The sequence below is a fragment of the Saccopteryx bilineata genome, chromosome 1, assembly GCF_036850765.1.
Source record: "Saccopteryx bilineata isolate mSacBil1 chromosome 1, mSacBil1_pri_phased_curated, whole genome shotgun sequence".
Classification (NCBI taxonomy): Eukaryota; Metazoa; Chordata; class Mammalia; order Chiroptera; family Emballonuridae; genus Saccopteryx; species Saccopteryx bilineata.
The window spans coordinates 377,460,750-377,488,029 of NC_089490.1; the positions used below are offsets into that span (position 1 = coordinate 377,460,750).

A 27,280-nucleotide genomic window follows, 5' to 3' on the forward strand; every position below is an offset into this window, starting at 1 on the left:
ATGAAGAACTGATTCATTATACAACATTGACAGCATTATGCTAGATGAAAGAAGCCAGACACAGAAGTTGTCAATTTTCAACACCTGTGAGTGATCTTGACCAAAAAAAAAAGGAAAAGTTAAGTTTGATCTCCTCACTCTTCTGCTCAAAATGTCAGAGGCTTGCCAGTCATTAAGAATTAAAGCCAAATTTCTTTTTTTTTCCTTAGGTGAGAGTAGCGGAGATAGTGAGGCAGAGTCCCACAACGAGACTGGGACCCACTCAGCAGGCTTGTTGGACTGGACTGATGCTCAGTACAGAGGCTGTGGGACAGGAAGAGGGAGAGAAGGGGAGAAGGGGAAAGGGGGGGGAGCAGATAGTCGCTTCTCCTGGGTGCCCTGACCAGGAATGAAACCCCAGATGTCCATACACCTGGCAGATGCTCTACCCACTGAGAAACCGAATAGGGCCCCCAATTTTTTATTATGACCATGATCTGGCCACAGCTATGTCATCTCCTCTTGTTCTCTTACTGAAATCTAGCCCACAGACCTCCTTGCACGTTCATTCCAGTCCTTTTATTTTTTTTGTTTTTGTTTTTCTGTTCTGCATGAAGAGCTTCCCTGCAGTTTTCTTCATTGGTACTTTCCTCATTTCCTTACATTCTCAGTATCACTGGAGCCCTTTTCTTCGATCACTGTCTAAAAACGCATGTATGCACTCATACACAACATCCTCTTTCTCAGTTTGTCTTCTTAGTGCTAGTTACATGTTACATATGGTAATTATTTAATAATGGCTAACACATTAAGTGCTCACCCTGCGCTTTATATATTAATTTACTTAATCCTCACATTTTAGGCACTTAATCCTGGTTTCCCAGAGAAAGCTGAAACACCGAGGTTAAGCAATAGCCCCAAATCAGACATCCATCAAATGGTGCAGCAGGGATTCCGTCCTAAGGAATTCGACTCTGGAGTCCATGCTGTAAAACATGATGCCACTCAGGACTGCCTTTCCAATCACTTTGCAATGTTTCTGTTCTTAGTGTCCCCACAGGACTGTAAGCTGCACTGGAGAGTGTCTTTTAAAAGCCACTGCCGCGGTACCCCCAGCGCAGAGAACACCGCCTGCTAGTTTTTCTCTAAATAAAGGCTGAAAATGGGTGCAATTATAACTCGAAAAAAAGAAGTTATCAGACTCAACAACGAATGCATACCCCGAAGGCTCTTTCGGGACCGCCAAGGGGAAGTTAGATTCGGCGGCGTGTAAAGGGAGGCAGGGCTAAGCGTCTGGAGGGAGCAACGTCAGAGACGGCCTGAGAGACTGGCAAGGGGGATGAGGCTGGAACGGAACAACTGTTTTGATTACAATTCATGCTCGTTCACCCGACAGTCTCGAGACTTCAAGGGAAGGGTGGGCTAAGTGATGCATCTGTAACGTACGGGACACATAGAATACGTAGGGACAGGCCCCAGAAGGCACGCTCGCCCCACCCCCAACTACGGCCAAAGCGTGCGGTGGGATTGGCCCGTGGCCCGTCCCCTCCCAGTGACTCCGCCCCTCAAGGCCAGCGCCAGGTGACCCGGAAGCGGTTGTGAGGCACCACTGAGTGTGTCAGCTCCCTTTTCCGGTCGGCGTGGTTTGCGAGTGCAGTGTCCACTGCGCCTGGCCCTTCACCATGAGCGTCCCGGCCTTCATCGACATCAGTGAGGAAGATCAGGTGTGCTTCGAGGACGCTCGGCCGCCAGGGCGGGGTTGGGGTGACCTCAGGGGTGTGAAGGGCCGAGTTGAGACCGGGCGGGAGGAATGCCGCCCGCCCCGGCTTTAGGGCTGAGAGCCGCAGCTCCCTCCTCCACAAGTGGGAGTGGAGAGGCCGTGAGGCACGGGCGCGCGTTCGTGGCCTGGAATCGCACCAGCCCGCCGGCCGGCGGTCCCCACGCTGGGCCCGAGGCTCCCCGCCAGCTTCCTGGTCGGCGTCAGTACTTTCTCAGCCAGTCACTTCTGACGACACTACTTTTTGACTCACAAGGAATGGCATCTGCTTCCGTCTCGCAAATGGAGCCACATCCTCAGCGGAAGGTGGCAAATACTTAGCGTCAGCAGTCTATGGAAAAATAATTATTTTACTGAAGATCAAAATGATGTTATGGAATCACAGAGGCACAAATGGCTTATTTTGTATATAGAACATATTTTATATTCTTACTGTGCTAGGGTGAGGTCTGTATCTGAATAGAAAACGTCTATTCCACATAGGCATACATCTGGCCTAACATGTTTAAATGTTCCGTTTGGGGGTTTGCTCTCTTCCCCGTAACAAGTTCACCCGTAGTTGGTGGGAGTTAAACTAAACCTGAAAGGACCTTCTCTAAGTTAACTTTGCAGAACTGAAAACTATTTTATGAAGTCGTGTTACCATTTTGTATTTTTCTGCTATTCTACTAACTTGGACATTTTGGTTTCCGTAGAAGATATCATTGCTATTCTAACGTACTGTACTTTTAGAATTGCAGATGTGATTCACCCTCCGTTCCCCCTTCCTGCCCTGGTAGAAATGCAGGTGCTCAACCTTGAAGAGCAAAATAAGAAGTAGAAATAAAAAGGGGAAAAAAAGATTAAAGTAAACAAGTCTGGGGAAGGAATTGAGTACAGAAAGATGTGAATGACAGGAAAAAAGCGGATTTCATTGGTAATGGAAGCATGTTATTAACAGTTGAGTTAAGTTACTGAAAAAAAGTATTTTTTAACAGAAAAGTATTTGTAAATGCAGGAAGTTCTGGTTATTGATCACATTTTAGTTTTAAAGTGTCATTTCTAGTGAGGTTATGATACTATGCTTGTAATTCATGTTTCAGGTAAATAGGTAATCACCTGCTTCCAGGAGTTTTAACTTTGATAAAACTTTGTTTGATTAAATTTAAGAAATGGAGTTCAGAATCCTTATTTCTTTTTCTTTGTACTGCTCCAAAACCACTATTTGTGAGCAGTGAGGATGACAGATTAAAAACAATGAACTGTTTTTGATTGAATAGTTACTAGAAAAATTTCACTTTGTGTCTACAAAGCAGAAGCTTAACAACTGCCCCCCCCACACACACCTTTTGACCATGTTGTTTTCTTTTTCATATAGAAGTATACTTTCTGCTGGTATTTTTGTGCTGACAGGGTGACAGCTGTTTTATGAAATGTTTTACTACCAACTCATATATGAAGCTACTATACTCTAAGACAGTACCATCAGATCTGCAGATTTAATATACTTCTCTTAGGTAGCCGAAACCTGTTTGTGGGTTTAGAAAATGTGGTGCCTAACCATTTACTCATGGTGTCCTTGCCTCTCCCTACTTCAGTTCCTCATTTTATTATCTTAAATACCAGCTGCGTTCATCTTTGGCTGCCATACATACCAAGTTCTGAAATGAATGAGTTATTCAGTATTATATGTACTAATTGTGTGTGTATACACACACATATATATATATTAGTAGTAGTATGCATTAGTAGAAAATGTCTAAATGCTGAATGTAGTTTGTAGTTGTATAGGGCCAATGGTGCTTTCTTACCAATATATACATTTGCATTAAAAACAATTTCCTAGTATACTCCTCACAAAAATTAGGGGATATTTCAGAAATGACTATGAAGCAATAAAAAAAGCATTTGATTATTTTTTATTAAACAAGAACATCAGAAAAGCAAGCAACAAGTCAAAGAAAGTTGTTTAATTATGCAAATTAGATGCAAAACCAACTTTTATTTCATTGGTGAAAATGCACTATATACAAAAGTCTCAAAGTACTAGAGTGTCTGCATGCGCCCTGATCCCCTAATTTTTATAAGCAGTGTAGAACAAATAAGTAGCTGGGTTTTGTATACCTGAGAGCAATGAAATATTATTCTTTAAAACAAACATTGAATTGACCATGTCAGATCCCAGCCCACATCCCCCAATAAGGCTTTGGGTTATATTACAGAGATTTTTGCTATATACGGGCATTTCAGCAAGTTATAGGTGATGTGCGAGAAGTTCTGAAGGTGCTCCATGTGGGCCGTAACGGGTCTGTGTAGCCACTGAGTACTGTAGAGCAGTGGTCCCCAACCTTTTTTGGGCCACAGACCAGTTTAATGTTAGAAAATATTTTCACGGACCAGCCTTTAGGGTGGGACGGATAAATGTGTCACGTGACGGAGACAAGCGTCAAGAGTGAGTCTTAGACGGATGTAACAGAGGGAATCTGGTCATTTTTAAAAATAAAACATCATTCAGACTTAAATATAAATAAAACGGAAATAATGTAAGTTATTTATTCTTTCTCTGTGGCCCAGGGGTTGGGGACCACTGCCGTAGAGGAAAACCTGTGGGGCTGTGACAGGAGATGAGGTCAAGTCATCCTCAATACAGCACTCCATTTACCTTTTCAGAAACAGGACAGAATGGTTTGAAACCTTGTGTTCTGTCATTTGCAGTCTGTTTTATAGCTGTATAACAGTCATGTTTGATTTGATAGGCTGCTGAGCTTCGAGCTTACCTAAAATCTAAAGGAGCTGAAATTTCAGAAGAGAACTCAGAAGGTGGACTTCATGTAGATTTAGCTCAAATTATTGAAGCCTGTGATGTATGTCTTAAGGAAGATGATAAAGGTTTGTTTTTTATTTTTTGTAATATTTCTAATAGTAAAGAACCTGCTTCTTAAATTTTCTTGTGAATTTGTTTTGTTTCAGTCCTTAGAACTTTTAAGCACTCTTGTTTCTAATCTTACCTTTGCACATACTTTCAGTCTATTCTAATCTGTTATACCAATAAAGTAAGCCCATTTTGAGAAAACATCTTTTTTTATGTCAGGAATGTTTTTCGAATGTTACTACATACACTAACTACCGATTATTTCAGGATGAATTGAAGAAAAAAACAAAGCACTTCTTTCTTTTCCATAAGATTTAATGTCAAATGGGATACAATAACAAGTCATCTAAAAGCCATTTAATAATTTGGCTGATGCCCTATTTATTAAAATAAAATGGGAAATTTTAAAAATTGGGAGTCCTGAAATCTCTAGTTAAGGTTTGAGATTAAAATTGTTATATGACTAATACTGTACACTCCAAAAATCAGTGACCCAACCAGAAAGTAAACAGCTTTCATTTCTAAACAATTTTTCAGTTTGTATGTACAGGTTTTTTTTTTCTTCAATTGGGAAAGCATCCTAGCCTAAGACCTAACCAATAACTTCCACATTATTGAATATCTTGGCAACAAAAATTGAAACCATATGTAGGCATATAAAAATCAATCTTCTGTTTTACTGATTGAAAACCAAATCTTAGGTCATAATTTTCTTCTTCAATAAAATGTATAAGTTGTTTACTGAATGTTAGCGTACAGCGGAGCTGGTTTAGTGAACGCATGTATACTGTAGTTTCAGTGTAACATGTCAATTAAGGAAAGGGGCCTTTAGAACTGTTTAACAGTAACTAGAGTACATCTTTTTAAAGTGTCTATGTTTAATGGTCTTTGAGTACTGGAAATACGTATTTAACTAGGTACACTAAGTATTATACTATCATTGTTATTCATACATATGTAGATGTTGAAAGCGTGATGAACAGCGTGGTATCCCTGCTGTTGATCCTGGAACCGGAAAAGCAAGAAGCTCTGATTGAAAACCTCTGTGAAAAGCTGGTCAAATTTCGGGAAGGTGAACGCCCCTCTCTGAGACTGCAGTTGTAAGTTAAGAACGAAAGAGGCTAGGTTTTCCAGGGCTCTTATGTCACTCTCATTTGATGGTAAAAAGCAAGAATTCTGGAACTTGACTGTCAGCTGTGGCTCGTATTAGCTCTGTGACTTTAGACAAGTCACTTAACCTTTCTGTGCCCCAGTTCACTCTTTGTAATACATTATTATTGTTTAACATTTTTATTGAATTTAGTGGGTGTCATTGGTTAATAAAATTATATAGGTGTCAGGTTAATGTGGAATTAACAGTATCTCGGGATTGCTGTGAGAGATCAATCTCAATCACCAGAGTTACCAATCTCATAACTTTTATTACTTGTTTGTTAACCAGGCTAAGCAACCTTTTCCATGGCATGGATAAGAATACTCCTGTAAGATACACGGTGTACTGCAGCCTCATTAAAGTGGCAGCGTCTTGTGGAGCCATCCAGTACATTCCAACTGAGCTGGATCAGGTGAATTATTATGTGGGATACTTGTTCTGCCTATAAGTAGTGTAGTGTTATAACTAAAATAAGTAGCAAATATGTGTGTTCTAAATGTTGTATTTTAAATTGTGAAAATATAATCAGCTGTATCACTAAATTTCCTCCTTTTGTCAATCTCATGATAGGTTAGAAAATGGATTTCTGACTGGAACCTCACCACTGAAAAAAAACACACCCTTTTAAGGCTACTTTATGAGGCACTTGTGGATTGCAAGAAAAGGTATTCAGAATTAATGACCTAACTTAAAACTTAACAGGCAAAATGACAAGCTGAGGGCTAGTTTTTTAAAGACAAGTAGGGTGAGTCTTTTTTTTAATTTATTTATCTTGCAGGCATGAAAATTTATTCAATCACACTAATATTCAGGGAAATAAAAATCTAAACAATATATTCATCTATTACAGGGGTCCCCAAACTTTTTACACAGGGGGCCAGTTCACTGTCCCTCAGACCGTTGGAAGGCCGGACTGTAAAAAAAACTATGAACAAATCCCTGTGCACACTGCACATATCTTATTTTAAAGTAAAAAAACAAAACGGGAACATATACAATATTTAAAATAAATAACAAGTAAATTTAAATCAACAAACTGACCAGTATTTCAATGGGAACTATGCTCCTCTCGCTGACCACCAATGAAAGAGGTGCCCCTTCCAGAAGTGCGGTGGGGGCCAGATAAACGACCTTAGGGGGCCGCAGTTTGGGGACCCCTGATCTATTAGATTGTCAAATGTTGAAAGATTTCTTGATATCAAGTGTTTATGATGGTGTGAGAGGAATGTAGTACTCTTATACAATAAGTTTAACATTTTAAATGCTTATAATACATTTCCAAGAGAACTTACTTAAAACAATATTATGCTTATGAATAAGGTGACATGAATAAAAAATATGGGAACGCTTCACAAATTTACATGTCATCCTTGCTCAGGGGCCATGCTAATCTTCTCTGTATCGTTCAATTTTAGTATATGTGCTGCCGAAGCGAACATAGTAGGGTGAGTCTTTTTGCTCTACTTTGTTCTCCATGGAGTGGATATAAAATGTTTCTGTAAATTTTACCTATTTAAGATAACTGGAAATTTTCAAGTGGTTTCCCCATCTTTTAACTTCTTAAAAAGCAAAAGTTGTTTTTGTTCTAAAAATCGTCCACCTGTTAATCCCAAAGCTGTCTAAAATGAGACTAAGTTATTTAATGGTCTTTGATGTCTTAGTACAGAGTAGTGCTGTTGCTTTTGCTTAATAGTGGTGGTGGGCTATCAGTCAGTTTCCACAGCCAAAGCCTGTCATATAAACAAATGCCCCTTAGTCGATACTTCTCAGATTTTATGAAATGAATACCTTTTGGGTTTCTGCAAGATCTTGGGTTTCTAAGGCTTCTATACAGCCTAGCAAACTTCATTTCCAAAATATTTATTCTTCTTTATATCCAGTAAGTAATCTAGTGTTCAGTTTCGTTTGATTACATAGTTTTTATACTGACTTGCAGTACTAGGGTATTTATTAGAATCAACAAGATTAATAAGTTTCTATTAAGTTATTTTTTTTCTTTGCAGACCATTTAATTTAACTCTTTGAGTAGTATGAACGTTCATATGTGTCCTCGTGCCTCCTGACCATCCAGAGTACAATCTTACAAAAATTTTTATTTTAAAAAGTGTAAGGCAACATTAAAAAAAGGCAAATGTATGTTCTTGTTTCCATAAATTGGCTATCAAACAAACATGATTTTAAGTTAATAAAACTGGAACTGGAACTAATTTCATTTTTTGGGGGAAAAAAAAAACTCACTCCTGGGGTCAGCAAGCATGAAATAAACTCACTAAAAGGGTTAACAATATTTTTGTTTTAAAAGTTGGAACATTTTATTATAAAAGATAAGCAGGGGATCTTACATTAACAGCCTATTTTTTATGAGGCAGCAGTTACTATCTATTATATGCTGGCATGCTGTGGCAGCATTCCAGCCAGTTGTCAATAAAGTGGTAAGACTTGGTAGTTTATAACAGAGACCATTTCAAATGGAGGACATAAAAACTGTTGGAGAGTGGCTCTGGCCCATTAGCTCAGTGGATAGAGCATCAGCCTGAATGTGGGTGGCCGGGGTTCAATTCCTGGTTAGGGCACACATGAGAAGTGACCATATGCTGCTTCTCCACCCCTTCCTGTCCCCCTTCTCTCTCTCTTCCCCTCTCACAGCCAGCCAGTGACTTGATATGTTCTACCATCGGTCCCAGGCGCTGAGGATAGCTCAGTTGGTCTGAACGTCAGCCTAAGGTGCTGTGGGTAGCTCAGTTGATTCAAGCATAGGCCTCAGATGGGGGTTGCCAGGTGGATCCTGGTCAGGGGGCATGCTGGAGTCTGCCTCTCTATCTCCCCTCCTCTCAAAAAAAAAAAAAAAGTGTCTTTTGTCTGGTACAGTAAATTAAAATGATGACTATTTCCCTCTGTCTAGTTTTTGTCTCAGATGATTACTACTTATTGAATGATTTCTCTAATTGCTGTTTGCTGGATCCTCAGTCTGTTAAATGTAGTAAGGAAGTAACTGATGTTAATGTTCTAAAGAATTCCAAAGCTAATTCTCAGAGAAATTAAGAATAGTAGGACATAAGTAAAAATCTGCTCACCTAGACATGTTCAAAGTTTGACTCTTAGAAATTTTCTGCATTTGTCACAGATGATCACTCATTCCTTATTTATTTATGTGACTGAATGATTGATTTTTAGAGAGAAAAGAAAGGAAAGAGACAGAAACATCTACTTGTTTCCCTTATCTATGCATTTACTGGCTGATTCATGTATGTACCCTGACCGGGGATCGAACCTGCAACCTCAGCATGTTGGGTCTATGCTCTAAGTAACCGAGCTACCTTGCCAGTACCCCATTCCTTATTTAAAACAAAAAAAAAGAGTTATTGGGGTAACACTGGTTAGTAGATAACATATTATATAGTTCCAGGTGTACAGTTTTATAATACAACATCTGTATACTCTTATGCGCTCACCACCCAAAACCTAGTTTCTTTCGGTCACCATGTATTTGACATCTTTTTCTATCTTTCTCTTCTTCCACCCCACTTCCCCTTTGGTAACCACCACTCTGTTGTCTGTATCTATGAGGAGTTTTTTGTTTGTTTTGCATGTTCATTTGTTACTTTTTTTTAATCCCACATTTAAAGTGATACACAGACTTTTCCATCCGATTTATTTCACTTAGCATAATACTCTTAAGATCCACCTGTGTTGTCGAAAATGGCAGTATCTCATTTTTTATGGCTAAGTAGTATTTGTGTGTGTGTGTGATCCAGTCATCTGTCGACCTGACTGTTATGGATAATGCTAAAATAAACATAAGGGTATGGATAAGTGTTTTCAGATTTTTCAGGTAGATACCCAGAAAAGGGATTGCTGGGTCATAGTAATTCTAGCCTTTATAAAATAAATTTTTTTAGGATTCTACTTACTGATTTTAGAGAGGAGAGAGAGAGAAAAGGGGTGAGAATGGGGAGGGAGGAGCAGAAAGCATCAACTCGTAGTAGTTGCTTCTCATATATGCCTTGACTGGGCAAATCCACGATTTTGAACCAGAGACCTCAGTGTTCCAGGGCAATGCTTCTTTAGCCACTGGACAGTAGTAGACAGGTCAGGCAGTAGTTCTGGTCTTAATTTGAGGAACCTCCCTACTGTTTCTATAGTATCTGCATCGATTCACAGTCCCACTAGTAGTGTGGGAGGTTTCCCTCTCGCATCCTCTCCAACACTTTTTCTTATCTTATTGATAATAGCCATTCTGACAGGTGTGAGGTGGTATCTCATGTGCATTTCCTTATAACTAGTGATTTCGAACACGTTTCATTTATCTGTTGGCCATCTGTATGTCTTCCTTGATAGTGTTCAGGCCCTCTGCCCATTTTTTATTTGGATTGTTTTATTGTTTTTGAGTCATGTGAGTCCTTTATATATTTTGGATATTAGTCCCTTATTGTAAGTGTAGTCTGCAATGTCTTCTCCCATTAGGTTGGTTACCTGTTTTGTTTTGTTGATGGTTTCTTTTGCTATGCAGAAGCTTTTTAGTTTGATGTCCCATTTCATTTAATTTTGTTTTTACTTCCCTTGTCTTCGGGGTCAAGTTCACAAAAACCCCTTTGCGACCAAGGTCCATAAATTTAGTACCTGTGTTTACCTTTATTGTTTCAAGTCTTATATTCAGTGTTTTAATTCACTGAGTTGTTTATATAGTGTCAGCAATCTAGTTTCATTCTTTTGCAATACATTATTGAAGAGACTTGTCTTTCTCTGTTGAATGTTTTTGGCTCCTCTGTGCATTTATTTCTGGACTCTCACTTCTGTTCCGTTAGTCTGTGTCTGATTTTGCACTAGTATTCTAGTTTTAATGATTGTAGCTTTGTAGTATGGTTTGAAGTACAGTTTTGTTCTTTTGTTTTAGGGCGGCTTTGGCTATTTGGGGTCTTGAGTGGTTTCATACAAATTTGAGGATTACTTGTTCTATTCCTGTGAAAAATGCCGTTGGGATTTTGATGGGGGTTACATTAAATCTGTGTATTGCATTAAGTAATATGGCCATTTTAATAGTGTTACTTTTTCCAACATTTGAACACAGAATTTGTTTCCATTTCTTGATGTATTCTTAAGTTTCTTTTGAAAGTGTCTATAGTTTTCAGTGTATGAGTCCTTCGTTTCCTTTCTTAAGTTGATTCCTATGTATTTTATCAAACTTTTTGTAGTAATTGAAAATGGGGTTGTTTTCTTCATTTATTTTTCTGGTGTTTCATTGTTAATGTATGGAATACAATGGATTTTTGTATATTGATTTTGTATCCTGCAACTTTGCTGTATTTGCTTATTGTTTCTAATAGTCTTTTGGTGGAGCCTTTAGGGTTTTCTATGTATAGAATCACGTCATTTGAAATAGTCCTAATTTGGTTGCGTTATGTTTCTTTCTCTTGCCTGAATGCTCTGGCTAGGACAGGGGTCGGGAACCTATGGCTTGCGAGCCAGATGTGGCTCTTTTGATAGCTGCAACTGGCTCGCAGACAAATCTTTAATAAAAAAAAAAAAAACAATAACATTAAAAATATAAAACAGGCCCTGGACGGTTGGCTCAATGGTGGAGCATCGGCCTGGCGTGCAGGAGTCCCGGGTTCGATTCCCGGCCAGGGCACACAGGAGAAGCACCCATCTGCTTCTCCACCCCTCCCCTCTCCTTCCTCTCTGTCTCTCTCTTCCCCTCTCGCAGCCAAGGCTCCACTGGAGCAAAGTTGGCCCGGGCGCTGAGGATGGCTCCGTGGCCTCTGCCTCAGACACTAGAGTGGCTCTGGTCGCAGCAGAGCATCACCCCCTGGTGGGCATGCCAGGTGGATCCCAGTCGGGCACATGCGGGAGTCTGTCTGACTGCCTCCCCGTTTCCAGCTTCAGAAAAATACAAAAAAAAAAAAAAGAAAGAAAAAAAAATAAAACATTCTCATGTATTACAAACCATTCATTTCCTACTGCTCATGTTCATGGTTGCGGGTGGCTGGAGCCAATCACAGCTGTCCTCCGGGACAACACCAAATTTTTATTGGATAATGTGTAACGTAAACGGGTCATTGTATGGCTCGTGTGGCTCTCACGGAATTACATTTTAAAATATGTGGCATTTATGGCTCTCTCAGCCAAAAAGGTTCCCAACCCCTGGGCTAGGACTTCTCCTGTACTATATTGAATAATGGTGAGAGTAGGCATCTTTGTTTTGTTCCTGATCTTAGAGTAAAAGGTTTTAGTTTTTCACCATTGGTATATCATCTTAGAGTTTGTCATATATGGCCTTTTTATGTTGAGATACTTCTTCTGTATCCATTGGATGTTGTCTTGTTAAATGCTTTTTCTGCATTTCTTGCTATGATCACATATTTATCTTTTATTTTGTTAATGTGGTGTGTCACATTGGTTGATTTGCCTATGTTGAACCATCCTTGCATACCTGGGATTATGTATGATCCTTTTAATGTATTGTTGTATTCGATTTGCTAGTATTTTGTTTAGGGTTTTTGCATGGATGTCCATCAGCAATATTGACCTATAATTTGTTGTTGTTGTTGCTATTATTGTTGTATTATCCTTTCCTGGTTTTGGTATCAAGGTAATTTTGACCTCATGAGTTAGGGAATAGTTTCTCCTCTTCAATTTTTTGGTGAGGATAGGTATTAAATCTTAGAATGTTCCATAGAATTCATCAGTGTGAAGCCATTGGTCCTGGTCTTTTGACTTTAGCAAGGTTTTTTTATTACTTTTTCAATTTTCTTACTAATGATTAGTTTGTTTAGGTTTTCTGGGTCTTCATGGTTCATTTCTAAGAATTTTTTTTTCTTTTCTGAGAGAGAGAGAGAGAAGAACAGACAGGAAGGGAGCGAAGTGAGAAGTATCAACTCATAGTTGCAGCACCTTAGTTATTCATTGATTGCTTTCTCATATGTGCCTTGACCAGGAGGCTGCAGCCAAGCCAGTGACCCCTTGGAATCCTGTTGATGATCCTATGCTCAAGCAGGTGACCTTGGGGTTTTGAACCTGGGACCTCAGCATCCCAGGTCAATGCTCTATCCACTGTGGCACCACTAGTCAGGCAGTTAGGTCTTATTTTTTAAACCATCCTTCTACTCTCTGCCTTTTGATTGATGAGTTCAGTCCATTTACATTTAAGGTGATTATTGATACATGAAGACTTAACTATGGCCATTTTGTCTTTCTGTTAGCTCTGTGTCTTGTTTCTTTTTCCCTTGCGTTTCTGTCTGCTATTTTAGTTAGGTGGTTTTCTGTGATTTTTTCCCCTCATTTTCCTTTTTTTTTAATATTACGTTTCAGCTCTAGATTTGTATTTTTTGTTATCATTAGATTTGTGTAATAAAACGTTTCATGCATACACTAGTCCTCGTCTGATTGCATTTTATCTTCATTCACCTTTGCAAGTTCTTTTCTTCCTACCCTTTTATGTTTTTGTCACAAATTATACCTTTTATGCTGTGTTTTCATTTCCAAATTACACTATTTATATATTTTTAAAGGTTTTTTACCCCTCTTTAACCTTTATTATAATTGTTTGATCCCCTATACTGAAATAGGGTTGCAATCTCCTGCTTCTGTCATGTTGCTTACATTTTGTCTCAGGTAGAAGAGCTCCCTTCAAAGTCTTGTAATACAAGTCTGGTAAATAACCTCAGCTTTTTTGTCTGAGAGTCTTGACTTCCTTCATATCTAAAGGATAACTGAGCTATATATATTATTCCTGGCTTGTGGTTTTTCTCTCTCAGTATTTTGAATATTTCATTCCACTCTCCCAGCTTATAAGGTTTCTACTGAAAAAAATCTTATAATCTAATGGTTTTCTTTGGAGGTTAGTCTTTTTCCCCCATGGCTGCCTTAAGGAATTTTTGTCATTAACTTTTCATAGTTTTAATGTGTCTTAGAAGAGGTCTTTTGCATTAAGATAATTAGGTGTTCTGTTAGATTTTCATTTTTAATCTTTAAAAAATTTGTGATTTTTAGTGAGAGTGGGAGAGAGAGAGAAATAGGAACATGAGTCTGTTCCTATATGTGCCCTCGCCAGGGATTGAAGTGGCAACCTCTGTGCTTTGAGACAGTGCTCCAAGCTGTCTGGCCAGGGCCTGTTAGCTTTTTAAATTTGAGGATCTAATTCTCTCCATAGGTTCGGGAGTTCTCATCAATTATTTGTTTGAATAGGTTCTCTATTCCATTCTTCTCATCTTCTTCTGGTGTTTTCATTATTTTTATGTTGCTCTTTCTAATGGAGTCTAGATAGTTCTCATAGAGTTCTTTATTTCTTTAACTCTCATTTCTCATTTTTCCTCAACCTGAGTCATTTCTAGATTTCTGTCTTCAAGCTCACTGATTCTCTCTTCTATCTGGTCTGCTCTGTTTCCAATGCTCTCTAGTGCATTCTTCATCTGTTTTTTTTTTTCAGTTACAGAATTATTTTTTATATAGTTTCTGTCTCTTTGGCAAAGTACTCCTTTTGCTTGTTGACTTTATTCCTGAATCCATTGTACTACCTTTCTGAGTTTTCTTACATCTTTTTGAGTATTTTTCATAACTACAGTCTTGAATTATGTCATTTAAATCCCAGCCTTCCATGTCTTTGAGTTTGGCTTCTGGAGACTCAATTTTGTTTTTTGAGCTACCATGTTACCTTGGTTATTCATGGTGCTTGATGGATTGTTTTTCTGCCTGCACATTTGAGGTAGTGAACTTGTCTTTTTTTTTTTTAAGTATTGTTTTGTTCTTAGCAATTCAGCAGGTTGATCAGTAGTGGCCTTTCATTTGTTTCCCGTAGATGGTGTTATAGCACACTACTTTTGTTTTTTCTTTCTTACCTGTGTACTGGCACCTCCATGGTCTCAGTGGGAGGGTATTTCCTTGTCATGAAATTGCTCATTTATGTCCAGGTTGCCTCAGTCTCAGGGCACCACCCTTGTGGTGGGGTGTGGTAAGCAATGTGGCTCTTGGCCTGCCAACTCCCAGTGCTGCCTCTACCAGGTTCCACTGTGAGGAGTTGGTTCCAACTGGTGGGATAGGAGTCATTCTGTGGCTTGGCTTTGCTGGTAATGGTGGCCACCACTCTGCAGCTGCCACACTGCTGTGCCCTTTCTCCACCCCCATCACCAAGGTTAGCCTCAGTGGCATTGGTTACTCAGTCAGGAATGTTGCTTCTGTTCCTCCTATGCTCTAGGCTGCCGTGTGAGAGCTGCAGCCCAGCTCCTTCACCACTACCACATCAGCTGAGGCTGGGCAGGTACCAGACTGTATTTGTAGCCCCTGTGCCTGTCCTTCCTCTGCCCCACCAACCACCTCTGCTGCGTGCAGTACACCTACCATCAGATGTCTTAATGTGTGGCTCTCTCAGACATGTTTGTGTGTTGAGTGGAGTTGTCCTTTGTTGAATTATGGTTGCCTGACTTGTAACTTTAAGGGGAGAAATAAAGGAGTTATCTCAGTCAGCCAAAATTTTGACATCACCAGTCTTTTATTCTGAAACACTTTCTTCAATTGGCTTTTAGTACCCTCTATTTATTTATTTATTTATTTATTTATTTATTTATTTATTTATTTATGACAGAAAGGGGGGGACAGATAGGGACAAACAGACAGGAAGGGAGATGAGAAGTATCAGTTTTTCATTGCAGCACCTTAGTTTCTCATTGATTGCTTTGTCATATATGCCTTGACTGGGGACTACAGCAGAACGAGTGACCCCTTGCTCAAGCCAGTGACCTTTGGCTCAAGCTGGTGAGCCTTGCTCAAACCAGATGAGCTTGTGTTTAAGCCAGTGACCTTGGGGTTTCAAACCTGGGTCCTCCACGTCTGAGTCCAACACTCTATCCACTGCAACACCGCCTGGTCAGGCTTACCACCCTCTCTTGATTCTTCTCTTACTTCATTCACAACTCCTCTCTAATTTGTGGTTTCTCCTTATCTTCTATAAACATTGGAATAACTCAGTCCTTGGGTTTTTCTGCTGTGTTATATTTGTTCCCTGTTCATGTTGTTTGTGGGTTGTTCTGTTTTTATTAAGTAAGAAGTGGGAAGGCAGACAGACGTACTCCCTTATGTGCCCTGACCAGGATCCACCCAACAAGCCCCCTACTGGCAATGCTCTGCCCGTCTGAGGCCACTGCTCCGTAGCTCAGCAACTAAGCTATTTTAATGCCTGAGGCGAGGCCATGGAGCTATCCTCAGTGGCTGGGCCAACTTGCTCAAACCATTTGAGCCCTGGCTGTGGGAAAGATAGAGAGAGAGAGAGAAGAAAGGAAGGGGAGAGGTAGAGAAGCAGATGGCTGCTTCTCCTGTGTGCCCTGACCAGGAATTGAACCTGGGACTTCCACTTGCCTGACTGACACTGTACAGTTGAGCCAACAAGCCAGGGCCTGATCTTTTTTTTGCTGTGATTTTTGGGGAGGCTGAGTGCCAAAAGCATTTGAGTGGGACACTTCTTTGTATTGCTAGATTGTTAAGTTCACTATAGGACACTTAGTGCCTCTGCCCTCACCTACTAAAATTGCCCGTGTTTCCAATCATGAGAAAACTGCAACAGCCCCTTACACCCTTGACGCATGCTCTGATGGTACCCAGCTGATGCTCTCATTAGTTTTGTGCCTTTAAATACCATCTCTGTGCTAATAATTTTCAAGTTTTTATCTCCTGTATTTCTCCCTTGAACTCCAAATATCTATTCCTATTTATCATTTTCATTCACATACACAAAAGGCATCTCAAACTTGACACATAATGGGCCCTGCATGGATGAATGTACCCCCACCTAGGGAACTAGAAGAGGGTGGTTATTTAAAACATGAAGGGACACAGGACCCAGGTTCAAAACCCCGAGGTCGCTAGCTTGAGCGCAGGCTCATCTGGTTTGAGCAGAGCTCACCAGCCTGAACCCAAGGTCACTGGCCTGAGCAAGGGGTCATTCACTCTGCTGTAGCCCCCCCCCCTTGCAAGGCACATATGAGAAAGCAATCAATGAACAACCAAGGTCCCGAAATGAACAATTGATGCTTCTCATCTCTCTCCCTTCCTGTCTGTCTGTCCCTATCTGTCCCTCTCTCTGTCACCAAAAGTAAATAAACAAACACTGAATTTCTGTCGTGCCACTAATGTAAATTTTAGGAATGGGTTTTTTTTTGTGTGTTTTTTTGTTTTTTGTTTTTTTTCTTCTGAAGCTGGAAACGGGGAGAGACAGTCAGACAGACTCCCGCATGCGCCCGACTGGGATCCACCCGGCACGCCCACCAGGGGCGACGCTCTGCCCACCAGGGGGCGATGCTCTGCCCCTCCGGGGCGTCGCTCTGCGGCGACCAGAGCCACTCTAGCGCCTGGGGCAGAGGCCAAGGAGCCACCCCAGCGCCCGGGCCATCTTTGCTCCAACGGAGCCTTGGCTGCGGGAAGGGAAGAGAGAGACAGAGAGGAAGGAGGGGGTGGGGGGTGGAGAAGCAAATGGGCGCTTCTCCTGTGTGCCCTGGCCGGGAATCGAACCCGGGTCCCCCGCACACCAGGCCGACGCTCTACCGCTGAGCCAACCGGCCACGGCAGGAATGGGTTTTTGCTTAGTACACAGAAAAAAAAATTTTTTCCTGCTTCTAAATAGAATTCTGAGATTTGCCTTGCTCTTTTAGTAAGAATACTTACATTTAGGGGTGCCCCTTTGTGATTTTTATACATGTTGGTGGTTGATGAGTACAAACTAACTTTTTTTGAGCCCTTATTATATGTCAGATACTGTGTACTGGTCTTTGTGAATTCAGACTTCTAAATTTTTCTTTTGAATTCTTACAGTTCTATTAATTACTACCTTTAAGATGCTGGTTACCACTTAACCACTCCTATAATTATATTCATATATCTTAATAAACCTTAGTATTAGAATATAATTCAACCTTTAAAAATAAATTATGTAGCTCTTACTGATTTTATCCAGGATGAATCCAGATATGGGCAGAGGAAAGTGTTTTAACAAAACAAAAAAGGGAGGAAAAAGACTTCTACTTATTAGCAAAGCTTTATATAACTGGTTAAAGATTCATCTGTTTACAAGAAGAAATGAAGGGAGAAGATAAACATTTTCTAATTTCAAATTGAATGAATGCATTTAATTATTTCATACTTTTTACTGCAGTTAAAATTGATTATCTGCATAATTTTAAGGACATTTTGATTGGAAGAATATCTTTGGTAGAGTTATATAAACAGTCAGTGTTGGCTCAACTTCAGCCATATGGTCCTGGCAGTTTCTAGGACACAAAGCTTCCCACCTGGTCGGGCCTTTGTTTGCTCTCCCCTCTGCCTGGAAAGTAGTCCTCTAGCCCCCACCTTCCACCTCCAGCCCTTCTCAGGGCTGATTATTTTATATATTTTATCTCAGTTGAAATGTTTTCTTCTTCAGAGAGAGGGTGACTTCACCTGCTCATTCTGTATAAAGTAGCCCCCTCTTTCCCATTTCTGCTTTTGTTACTCTTACATCACCATTTTCTTCCTTCATGGCACGTACTTATTAGTTGTCTCCCTCTCCTACCTAGTAGGAGAGTTCCCTGACTTTTCCCATAGAGAGGGACCTTGTGTTTCTTGGTCACCATTGTATGTATCATCCGCACAATACTTGGCATACTAAATATTTTTAATGAATGAATGGCAATAATGATATTCTAAAATTCTTAAAGCAATATTTCTTTTTAGTGATGCAGCTTCAAAAGTCATGGTTGAATTGTTAGGAAGTTACACGGAGGACAATGCTTCCCAGGCTCGAGTTGATGCCCACAGGTAATGTTAAACACACTGTTCTAATGATCAGTCAGCAGCTTAGTGGTGAGCTACAGCAGTGGTCCCCAACCTTTTTTGGGCCATGGACTGGTTTAATGTCAGAAAATATTTTCACGGACCAGCCTTTAGGGTGGGACGAATAAATGTATCACGTGACCGAGACAAGTGTCAAGAGTGAGTCTTAGACGGATTTAACATAGGGAATCTGGTCATTTTTTAAAAATAAAACATTGTTCAGACTTAAATATGTATAAATAAAACGGAAATAATGTAAGTTACTTATTCTTTCTCTGCGGACCAGTACCAAATGGCCCATGGACCGGTAGCGGCCCGGGGGTTGGGGACCACTGAGCTACAGTATTCAATCAGAAAACAAAAACAAATCATGTCTGCATCCACCAATGCTCTAGAACCATGTGATACTGTGTGCTCTGTGGTGATTCTAATGGAGAGACAAACATTCAAGATTTGAAACTGGAAGAACTATAGGTTGTATGTGAGCTAGCCACATGGCATTTGCTGTTTGGGGTATTTTGCTGGTATGAGGGTGAAAATCCCAACTTGAAAAATCTAATTTTAGGTCAATTTTAACTTATTAAAGTATGTAGCTAAGGAAGAGTTGGTGGCTTGCTAAAAATTAGCCCTTTCCTAATAAGAAGAATGACTTAGCAATAAGAACAGAATCAGTTCTTTAATTTTTTTTTTTTTTTTGTATTTTTCTGAAGCTGGAAACGGGGAGAGACAGTCAGACAGACTCCCGCATGCACCCGACCAGGATCCACCCGGCACGCCCACCAGGGGGTGACGCTCTGCCCCTCTGGGGCGTCGCTCTGTTGCGACCAGAGCCACTCTAGCGCCTGGGGCAAAGGCCAAGAAGCCATCCCCAGCGCCCGTGCCATCTTTGCTCCAATGGAGCTTCGGCTGCGGGAAGGGAAGAGAGAGACAGAGAGGAAGGAGAGGGGGAGGGGTGGAGTAGCAGATGGGCGCTTCTCCTGTGTGCCCTGGCCAGGAATCGAACCCGGGACTTCTGCACACCAGGCCGACGCTCTACCACTGAGCCAACCGGCCAGGGCAGTTCTTTAAATTTGAAACAAATGATAACTTACAGGGTTATTGCTTCACAAGGACATGTACATGATAGAGTTAGTGAAAGAGTAGTTAGTTGAAAGAGTAGTTAGTGAAAAAGATCTTTGAGGTCAGACTGCCTGCATTGAAATACTCCAACACTAATGAGCTTTTCCTGGGCAAGTTCTTTCTGAGCCTGTTGTGTCGATCATGGAATGGGCATGATGAAACTATGTCTCTCACGGTATTGTGAGGATTAAATAAGTTCATGCGTGTAAAGCACTTACCTTAGTGTCCGGCATATGGTAAGGTTTATAGACGGCTGTGTTACTTATTCTTTGATTACTTTGTGGTAATTTCTCTCCAACTATGTTTTTGTCTACTATTTTGTTAGAACAGATATATACTTGATAAGTAGACTATTGGCCTGTTGAATCCTCAATCTTACAGCTTTTCCAATGCTGTATATATTGAACTCTTAAGATATTTTACTGCATTAAGTGTATATATTTCATTCTGCAAACTCGGTAGAACATACCTGGATTTCAAGACTTAGCTTGGATTTTTATCTTCTAATTAAGGTGTATCGTGCGAGCATTGAAAGACCCAAATGCATTTCTTTTTGACCATCTTCTTACTTTAAAACCTGTCAAGTTTTTGGAAGGCGAGCTTATTCATGATGTAAGTAGTTTATCTTTAATGTGAAAAATGTTCTCTTTTCCTAAATTTGCAGAACTCTTTTACTTTGTATTAATGAACATGACTATTATTAGATCTGGAAAGAGAACTAGTTATCCTTTTTATATCAGGGACAGATTGAAATTTAGGACCAGCTTTTCTCTAACCACTGAACACAGTTTGTTCTTTCTCCTTTTCCTTTATCTCCTCACTTGCCTGGCCATTATGAACTTAGATAATACAAATTTCTTTTTAGTATATAGTGTCAGCTAGCCCCAGTTAAGAAGATGAATCTGATATTTAAAAACACATTAACATCCTTTTCAAGTGCAAGTATAAATATGTTTTGGGTTATTTTCTATTTGTACTATGCCATTACCACCATCTTTAGAGCTCAGTGTATTTACTGATTCTTTCATCTAAGAGACTCTTACTAAAGAAATGGCTTAGGTAGTAATATTATCAAACATTGAAATTTCTGTACTGAAAGAAATAGTTTTATTGCTAGAAGTCAGTCTTTAAAATGTCTTAAGCTATAAATTTTTATTCTGTATTGAATATTGTATCTTTATTTTTTGTCTCTATATAGCTTTTAACCATTTTTGTGAGTGCTAAATTGGCATCATATGTCAAGTTTTATCAGAATAATAAAGACTTCATAGATTCACTTGGTAAGTTTGGGGGTGTTTATTCTTTGGCGGGGTAGTGGAGAGATCAGAATGTGTTTTGTACTGTGAGATCCAGCAAATATAATCATGGCCTAATGTGTAGATTTCCCTGACCAGTGGTGTATGATGGATAGCAACAAACAAAAAAGTGTAGGTAGTTTAAAAGACAACTCAGAATGAACTGGGAATCAGGAACCACAAAGGGATAGGAGATAGCATTTGTGACAGAAAGAGCATGAAATGAAGAGTCACAAAACCTGGGCATCTTTTCCTCTGCATAAGAGCTTGTTGGATTTTAGGCCCTTCCAACTCTACTGTACCGTAATTCTCTGGGGTAAAGTTCTAGTAAGAAGCAGGTGTTTCGAGAAGATTCAGTATTAACAGTTACATTGATAGAGATTTTTTAAATTTTTGGAATGGAAATGGAACAGAAAAACAACTTAAAGGATCACCATTACTTTGACTATAGTTTTAGAAGCACCCATTTTAAAAGCTGACAAAATATAGTTAAATTTATTTTGTTTAAAATAAAATTATTTCTTTGTAAAAGACTTTTACTCATTCATAGGCATGGTGATTTATAGTTTTGGTGGGTTTTTTCTTTTTTTTAAGCCCTAGTAACACAGTTTTATCCCCTCTGATATAGTGTTTTATGTTCAGTGCATACTCCTAACCCCCAATTAACAAATTATGCAAGTATGTATATGGTATTGCTAGTCAAGTGAGGCTGTAGATGGGGTTAAAAATGGAGTTGTAGTGATTCTGCATGATAGGAGAAACTTTCCTAACTACAGTTGGTTAAAAACAGCAGAGTAAGTTTTAGCTTCATGATTTTGCCTTTGACATTTTTTCTAGGGCATCAGAGCTCAGTAAATGTTTACAAAATTGAATTGAATCTTACTCATCCTTATTAAGCAAGCAAATTCCATATATAGTCAGTAATTTCCTTCTAAACTACATCTTTAACATACTAAAATTACAATAAGAAAACTTAGAAAATCTTTAAACAGGTTTAAATTGTTCTACAACTCCAGTTCTTTGAAATTGAAGTATGCAACTAAGGTGTTTTCTGTTCTTACTTGGCAATAATCAAAATACACTTATATATTTTTCATCTTAAAATTGAATTGTTAGTCTTCTGGTTGTTTGACACGTAAAGACTATATTTATAATCTACTTTGATTATACTGTTAGTTCTCGGTGTAGCAATCAGTAATTTCTGTCACCTGTAAATTTTGTGTAGCCATTGGAATTGTGCAAGATTGAATTATGTGAACATAATAAGATATTTGAAATACACCAAGATAAAGTAGATGTGAGTATGTTTGTGTAGAATGCTATGCCAGGTGCACTAGACCCAGAAAACCACCTTCTGTACCAGTTAATTTGTTTTGTGGCATGAAGCTATGTGATGGAATGTTAATGTCAGCAACCTCTTTATTTACTCACTGAGGAAAAAGGAGTAGTAATTAACACTTTGACACTCCCCCATTGATGTGTAATTGACTGTTTCAAAGGAGCACTGGTTCATAAGCTATTCCATGCATTAAAATTACGTTTTCTATATTGCAGCGTTTTAAGGCAGGGGTAGGTGACAATGCAGAAATTGCTCAATGATGCACATTTTTTTATTACTGCATTAAGATTTTGACATATTAGTAATGAATAAATGTTTCCATAAAATTAGATTTTCTTTATAACTTTAAAATTGAAATATGACACAGAACACTGTGACTTCCTCTTTGCAAGTAATATTCTACTTTCATGAAATAAAGCACAGGTTCTTACAAGTCTAACTCATACTTCACTGGCTTAATAGCAGAGTCCTAAAGGCTTTAAGTTTGGTGATTTGTTTTGAAGTAGGCCTTTAAACATCAATTCGAAATGTTTTTAAATACAGGTTCCCCCATGTATTCTAGATAATTGGTTTTACATAATTTATTCTAGAAATAATTTTCATTCCTTTGGTAAGCTTTTTGATTAATGGCAAGCTTGTAACTGCACAAAGAGTAGCAATAAAGTAAATTTTGTTTCAAGGGTATTTTTAATTTTATTTTAGAAATTTGAGGAGTTTCTCATTTTAACAAATTAAAAGGGAATTATATATGCCCACAGATCTGGGACTGTTAAGGAATTTTCTTGTATTTGCAAATATTGAGAAAGATCTTTAGTGTTTGTTCTCTGTGACAGGAAAAACATAATTTGTTGTGCCAACGGAAATCAAGTTCACTGTTTAGCCTTTTCTTTCTTGAACATCTATGCAAATTAACAATCTTTCATTAGAAATTTGTAAAAAATGCTTGGAAGAAAACATCTTATTAAATGTGTATATTTTTAGTTTTAGATATATTATTAAACATTTATTACAGCTGGTTACAAATGTCTTGATTCCACAGGTGTCAACAGTTTATCAAAACATGTTTTTTTTTTATTAACTGACAATTTGGGCTAACAGTAGTATTATACTGTGTCATTTGAATTGCCCTAACATGTTCACATGTAGTCTGGTGTTAGCCAGTTGCTACCTTCTTGCTTCAGAAAGTTAATCAGCATCTAATTTTCATTTGTTAATTAGGTTCATGTGCACTAATTGATTTTTTGATGCTTGTAGATTTCCATTAAATCCGGTTAGCAATACTTACTTGGGTACTTCATTCATTTGAGTTATGGTGATCGTGTTATTGTTGAATCTGTGCCAAATAGAAAGCCTGCATCATAATTACAGCTAATTAACAGCCTTATATTCTACATTAATGGCTTCCCTAGTCTGCTAATATATATATGAATTATATAGTTCAAATTTATTTATGCAATGCTTAGAACTTTTTTTTTTAACAGTACAAACTTGAGGCTCTTAATTATTAGAGGGTAATCAACCATTTGGTTAATTTACACAATTTGTATATTCAGGATAAAGGGATATGTAATTCTAGATGTTTTAAAAACTTGTTTTTTTAAATTAATGTTTACATCAAATCAAGTGAATGTGATGTGTTACAAATTCAGTACTTCTATTTAGGAACAGGTAAACACTTTGATATTCAGGATCTTAGTTATTTTAGAAATAAATCTGTTTTCAAGGCCTGCCACTTTGTGGCTATACATAAGTCATTTAATGTCTTTATCCTCAATTTTATTGTTTTTTAAGTGAAAAGATCAGGACCAAGTAATTTGTTAAGTTTCCTTTTAGGTTTAACAATTGGTTTTGATATGAATAATTGTAACAGCATACTGCAATAGAAATTATAAGGCAAAAATTTTAATTATCTATAGTTTTCTACTTATGTCTTGTAAAGAACAAATATCCCTGTTAATGATACTGTTTAATTTTTTTCTAACTACTAATCTTTTTAGCCTATAAATGTTAAATGATAAAAGACACTTTTACAGTTTTGACTTTTAAGTATTAAATCCGGAGACAAGAAGTAGTTTTTGTTATTGAGTATGTACAAAATATTTTAAAACTCCATGTTTACCAGCAAAACACAGAACAAATTCTAAGTAGATAAGGAATCCTCTGTTTAACAGAGAGCCTTTTTTTTTTTGAGAGAGACAGGAACTTAAAGCTGCTCCTGTATGTGCCCTGACCAGATAATCGAACCGGCAACCTCCGTGCTCCAAGATGACGCTCCAATTGACTGAGCTCTCCAGTCAGGGCTTAATTTCTTTTGATTTATTGTTTCAAAGAGACAGAGAGAGGAAGAGAGAGGGAAAGGGGAAGGGAAACAGCATTCATTTGTTATTTCACTCAGTTATGCATTCATTGGTTGCTTCCTGTGAGTGCCCTGACTAGGGTATTAAAATGTATTTTGAACATTTTATCTCCTAAAATGTACAAATGTAAAAAAAAAAGTTTAGCCTGACCAGGCGGTAGTCCAGTGGATAGAGCGTTGGACTGGGATGCGGAGGACCCAGGTTCGAGACCCTGAGGTTGCCAGTTTGAGCGTGGGGTTCATCTGGTTTGAGCAAAGCTCACCAGCTTGAGCCCAAGGTATCTGGCTTGAGCAAGGGGTCACTCAGTTTGCTGTAGCCCCACGGTCGAGGCACATATGAGAGAGCAATCAATGAACAACTAAAGTGCCACAACGAAAAATTGATGCTTCTCATCTCTCCCTTTCTGTCTGTCCCTGTCTATCCCTCTCTCTGAGTCTCTGTCAAAAAGGAAAAAAAAAGTTTAGATGTAAAAAAATTTTAGGGCTTAAAAATACCATATTATAGTCCATTCTTAACTTTGGATCTATTATCTATGGTACTATAGGATTAAAGAAATATAGTTCTGCCCTGGCTAGGTAGCTCAGTTGGTTAGAGTTTTGTCCCAATTTATCAAGGTTGTAGGTTCTATCCCAGGTTAGCCACATAACAAAATCAACCAATGAATGCATAAATAAAGTGAAACAACAAATTGATGTCTCTCTTCCTCCAAAATCAATAGACTAAAAAAATTATTTTAATGTAGTTCTAGAATAATAATTTTCAAGACACCATAATTTAATTGTGGGGTCAGTTTATGGTTTGAAAACATAAGCTTTGTCAAAATTGTTCCATATGAAGTGTTCAAACAGAGTGACTTCCACAATTTAACACAAGAATTGTAATTGTGTAGATCTTTTTATTAGTATTGCCACTTACTAGGCTTCACTTCTGTTTTGTTATTCAGGACTATTACATGAACAGAATATGGCAAAAATGAGACTACTAACTTTTATGGGAATGGCAGTAGAAAATAAAGAAATTTCTTTTGATACAATGCAACAAGAACTTCAGATTGGAGCTGATGATGTTGAAGCGTTTGTTATTGATGGTAAAACAATTAGAACATTTTTTTTTTCTATTTGTCTTTTACCCCATGGATTATGAGATTTTTAATCTTGAAACTGAGCCTTAAACTATTCAATAGAAAAGCTATATTCTTTTGTAGTAAATGTGCATGGTTTAATAGATTAGCAGATTATAACTGTAGTAAAGATATAAATTGCCACGGGGTTTTTGCCTTGCCTCATATACAACAAAAGCCTTTAGGCGGTATACCATAATGGTTGAGAGCCTAGATTTTTGTTTCAGACCTGGGTTTGAGACTAGCTCTTCCTCTATGAAATAGGAATATAAAAATAATTTATAGTTGGGAGGATTAAGTTAATGCAGGTAAAGCAGTTAGCCCAGTACCTGGCACATAGTAAATGTCCTACAACTGTTACCCATTACCAGTTTTTTATGATTGGCCTAGAAACAAGACATTCTTCCCCAACAATTGTGTTATAAGTGGTTTAACTATTAATCAGGACTTTTTTTCAGAGCCTTTTGAAAACTGTATGTGTATTTATATAGATTGGCCCAGGAACCATGGGATAAATGCATGACCTTCCTCTTGGTTTGATCATGTTATTAGGTTCAAAGAGCCCATTTGTAAAATAACATTGGAAAGCTGTAGTTTTATTATGGCTTACTTGGTCAGTTTCATACCTTTGGCTGTTTTCCCTGGGAATTTTCATTATGACATATCATGTAAAACATCTTTTTCCAGCAGTGAAAACAAAAATGGTCTACAGCAAAATTGATCAGACCCAGAGAAAAGTAGTTGTCAGGTAAGACACTTAATCCTTTGCAGCATTTTGTAGAACAATTTAGTTGGTTCTGATTATTTCACTGAAATGTTTAGAGAACCAGGGTGGTGTTCTTATCAGTTGACTGTAGTTAAATAGTTGCTATTTATCATAATTTTATTAAAGTTCAGACTGAATGTGATTAGCTTATTTAATGAAAGAGTCCTATTTTCCAGCACATTTCATTTAATGGCTCAGCATTGGCTAGAATACTAATGACTTTTGTCACTGGCTTATGTAGTTCAGGAAAATAGAAAGTTCAGGATCAATATAGTCAAGATATTTTTTAAATAAGCTAATTTTTCTCTTACAATTCTGAATTACCTTTTATCTATATTTAACCTTGCTTTTGATTAGATATAAGTGTATAGTATTGTAAAAGAACCTCAGAGGATAAAAGGTTGACTAACGATTTGTAATTTTTCAATTTTTAGTCATAGCACACACCGGACATTTGGAAAACAGCAATGGCAGCAACTGTATGACACACTTAATGCCTGGAAACAAAACCTGAACAAAGTGAAAAACAGCCTTTTGAGTCTTTCCGATACCTGAATTTTTACGCTATAAATTTTCTCTTTTGGGGAAAAGTATCTAAATAATAGTAAAACATTATAAGCTGAAATTTGACTACAGTCTGAACATTTATTGTCTCAAAATCAAAGGAAATGAAATCACAATCTTCAGAGTATACAAAGTAATAACTTACAAAGGGCCACTGTGTCTACCATG

The 27,280-nt window shown here is 38.3% G+C and overlaps 1 protein-coding gene and 1 non-coding gene across 3 annotated transcripts; one reads left to right on the forward strand and one right to left on the reverse strand.

Annotated features, from left to right (window-relative positions):
- Positions 1-1,565: 1,565 nt before the first annotated feature.
- On the forward strand, positions 1,566-27,173 carry EIF3M (eukaryotic translation initiation factor 3 subunit M). Of its 2 annotated transcripts, XM_066251216.1 has the most exons (12): positions 1,566-1,703; positions 4,492-4,624; positions 5,569-5,707; positions 6,049-6,172; positions 6,331-6,425; positions 7,176-7,205; positions 18,454-18,537; positions 20,184-20,283; positions 20,870-20,951; positions 25,606-25,749; positions 26,470-26,530; positions 26,983-27,173. In XM_066251216.1, exons 1-12 carry the CDS (start codon positions 1,662-1,664, stop codon positions 27,101-27,103), a joined length of 1,155 nt encoding a protein of 384 aa, XP_066107313.1. In that variant the 5' UTR covers positions 1,566-1,661; the 3' UTR covers positions 27,104-27,173. The 2 variants fall into 2 exon arrangements, with proteins under 2 accessions (XP_066107313.1, XP_066107314.1); XM_066251217.1 differs by lacking the exon at positions 7,176-7,205.
- LOC136321618 (U6 spliceosomal RNA) lies at positions 7,094-7,197 on the reverse strand. The gene has a single exon (XR_010728764.1). It is a non-coding gene; the product is annotated as a U6 spliceosomal RNA (small nuclear RNA).
- Positions 27,174-27,280: the final 107 nt, after the last annotated feature.

Excerpts from the sequence above, each read along its gene's own strand:
- EIF3M (XM_066251216.1), top strand. The coding sequence starts at position 1,662 with ATGAGCGTCCCGGCCTTCATCGACATCAGTGAGGAAGATCAG. Across the intron at positions 25,750-26,469 it reads TGAAGCGTTTGTTATTGATG|CAGTGAAAACAAAAATGGTC; the intron begins GTAAAACAATTA and ends ATCTTTTTCCAG. Across the intron at positions 26,531-26,982 it reads CAGAGAAAAGTAGTTGTCAG|TCATAGCACACACCGGACAT; the intron begins GTAAGACACTTA and ends TTCAATTTTTAG.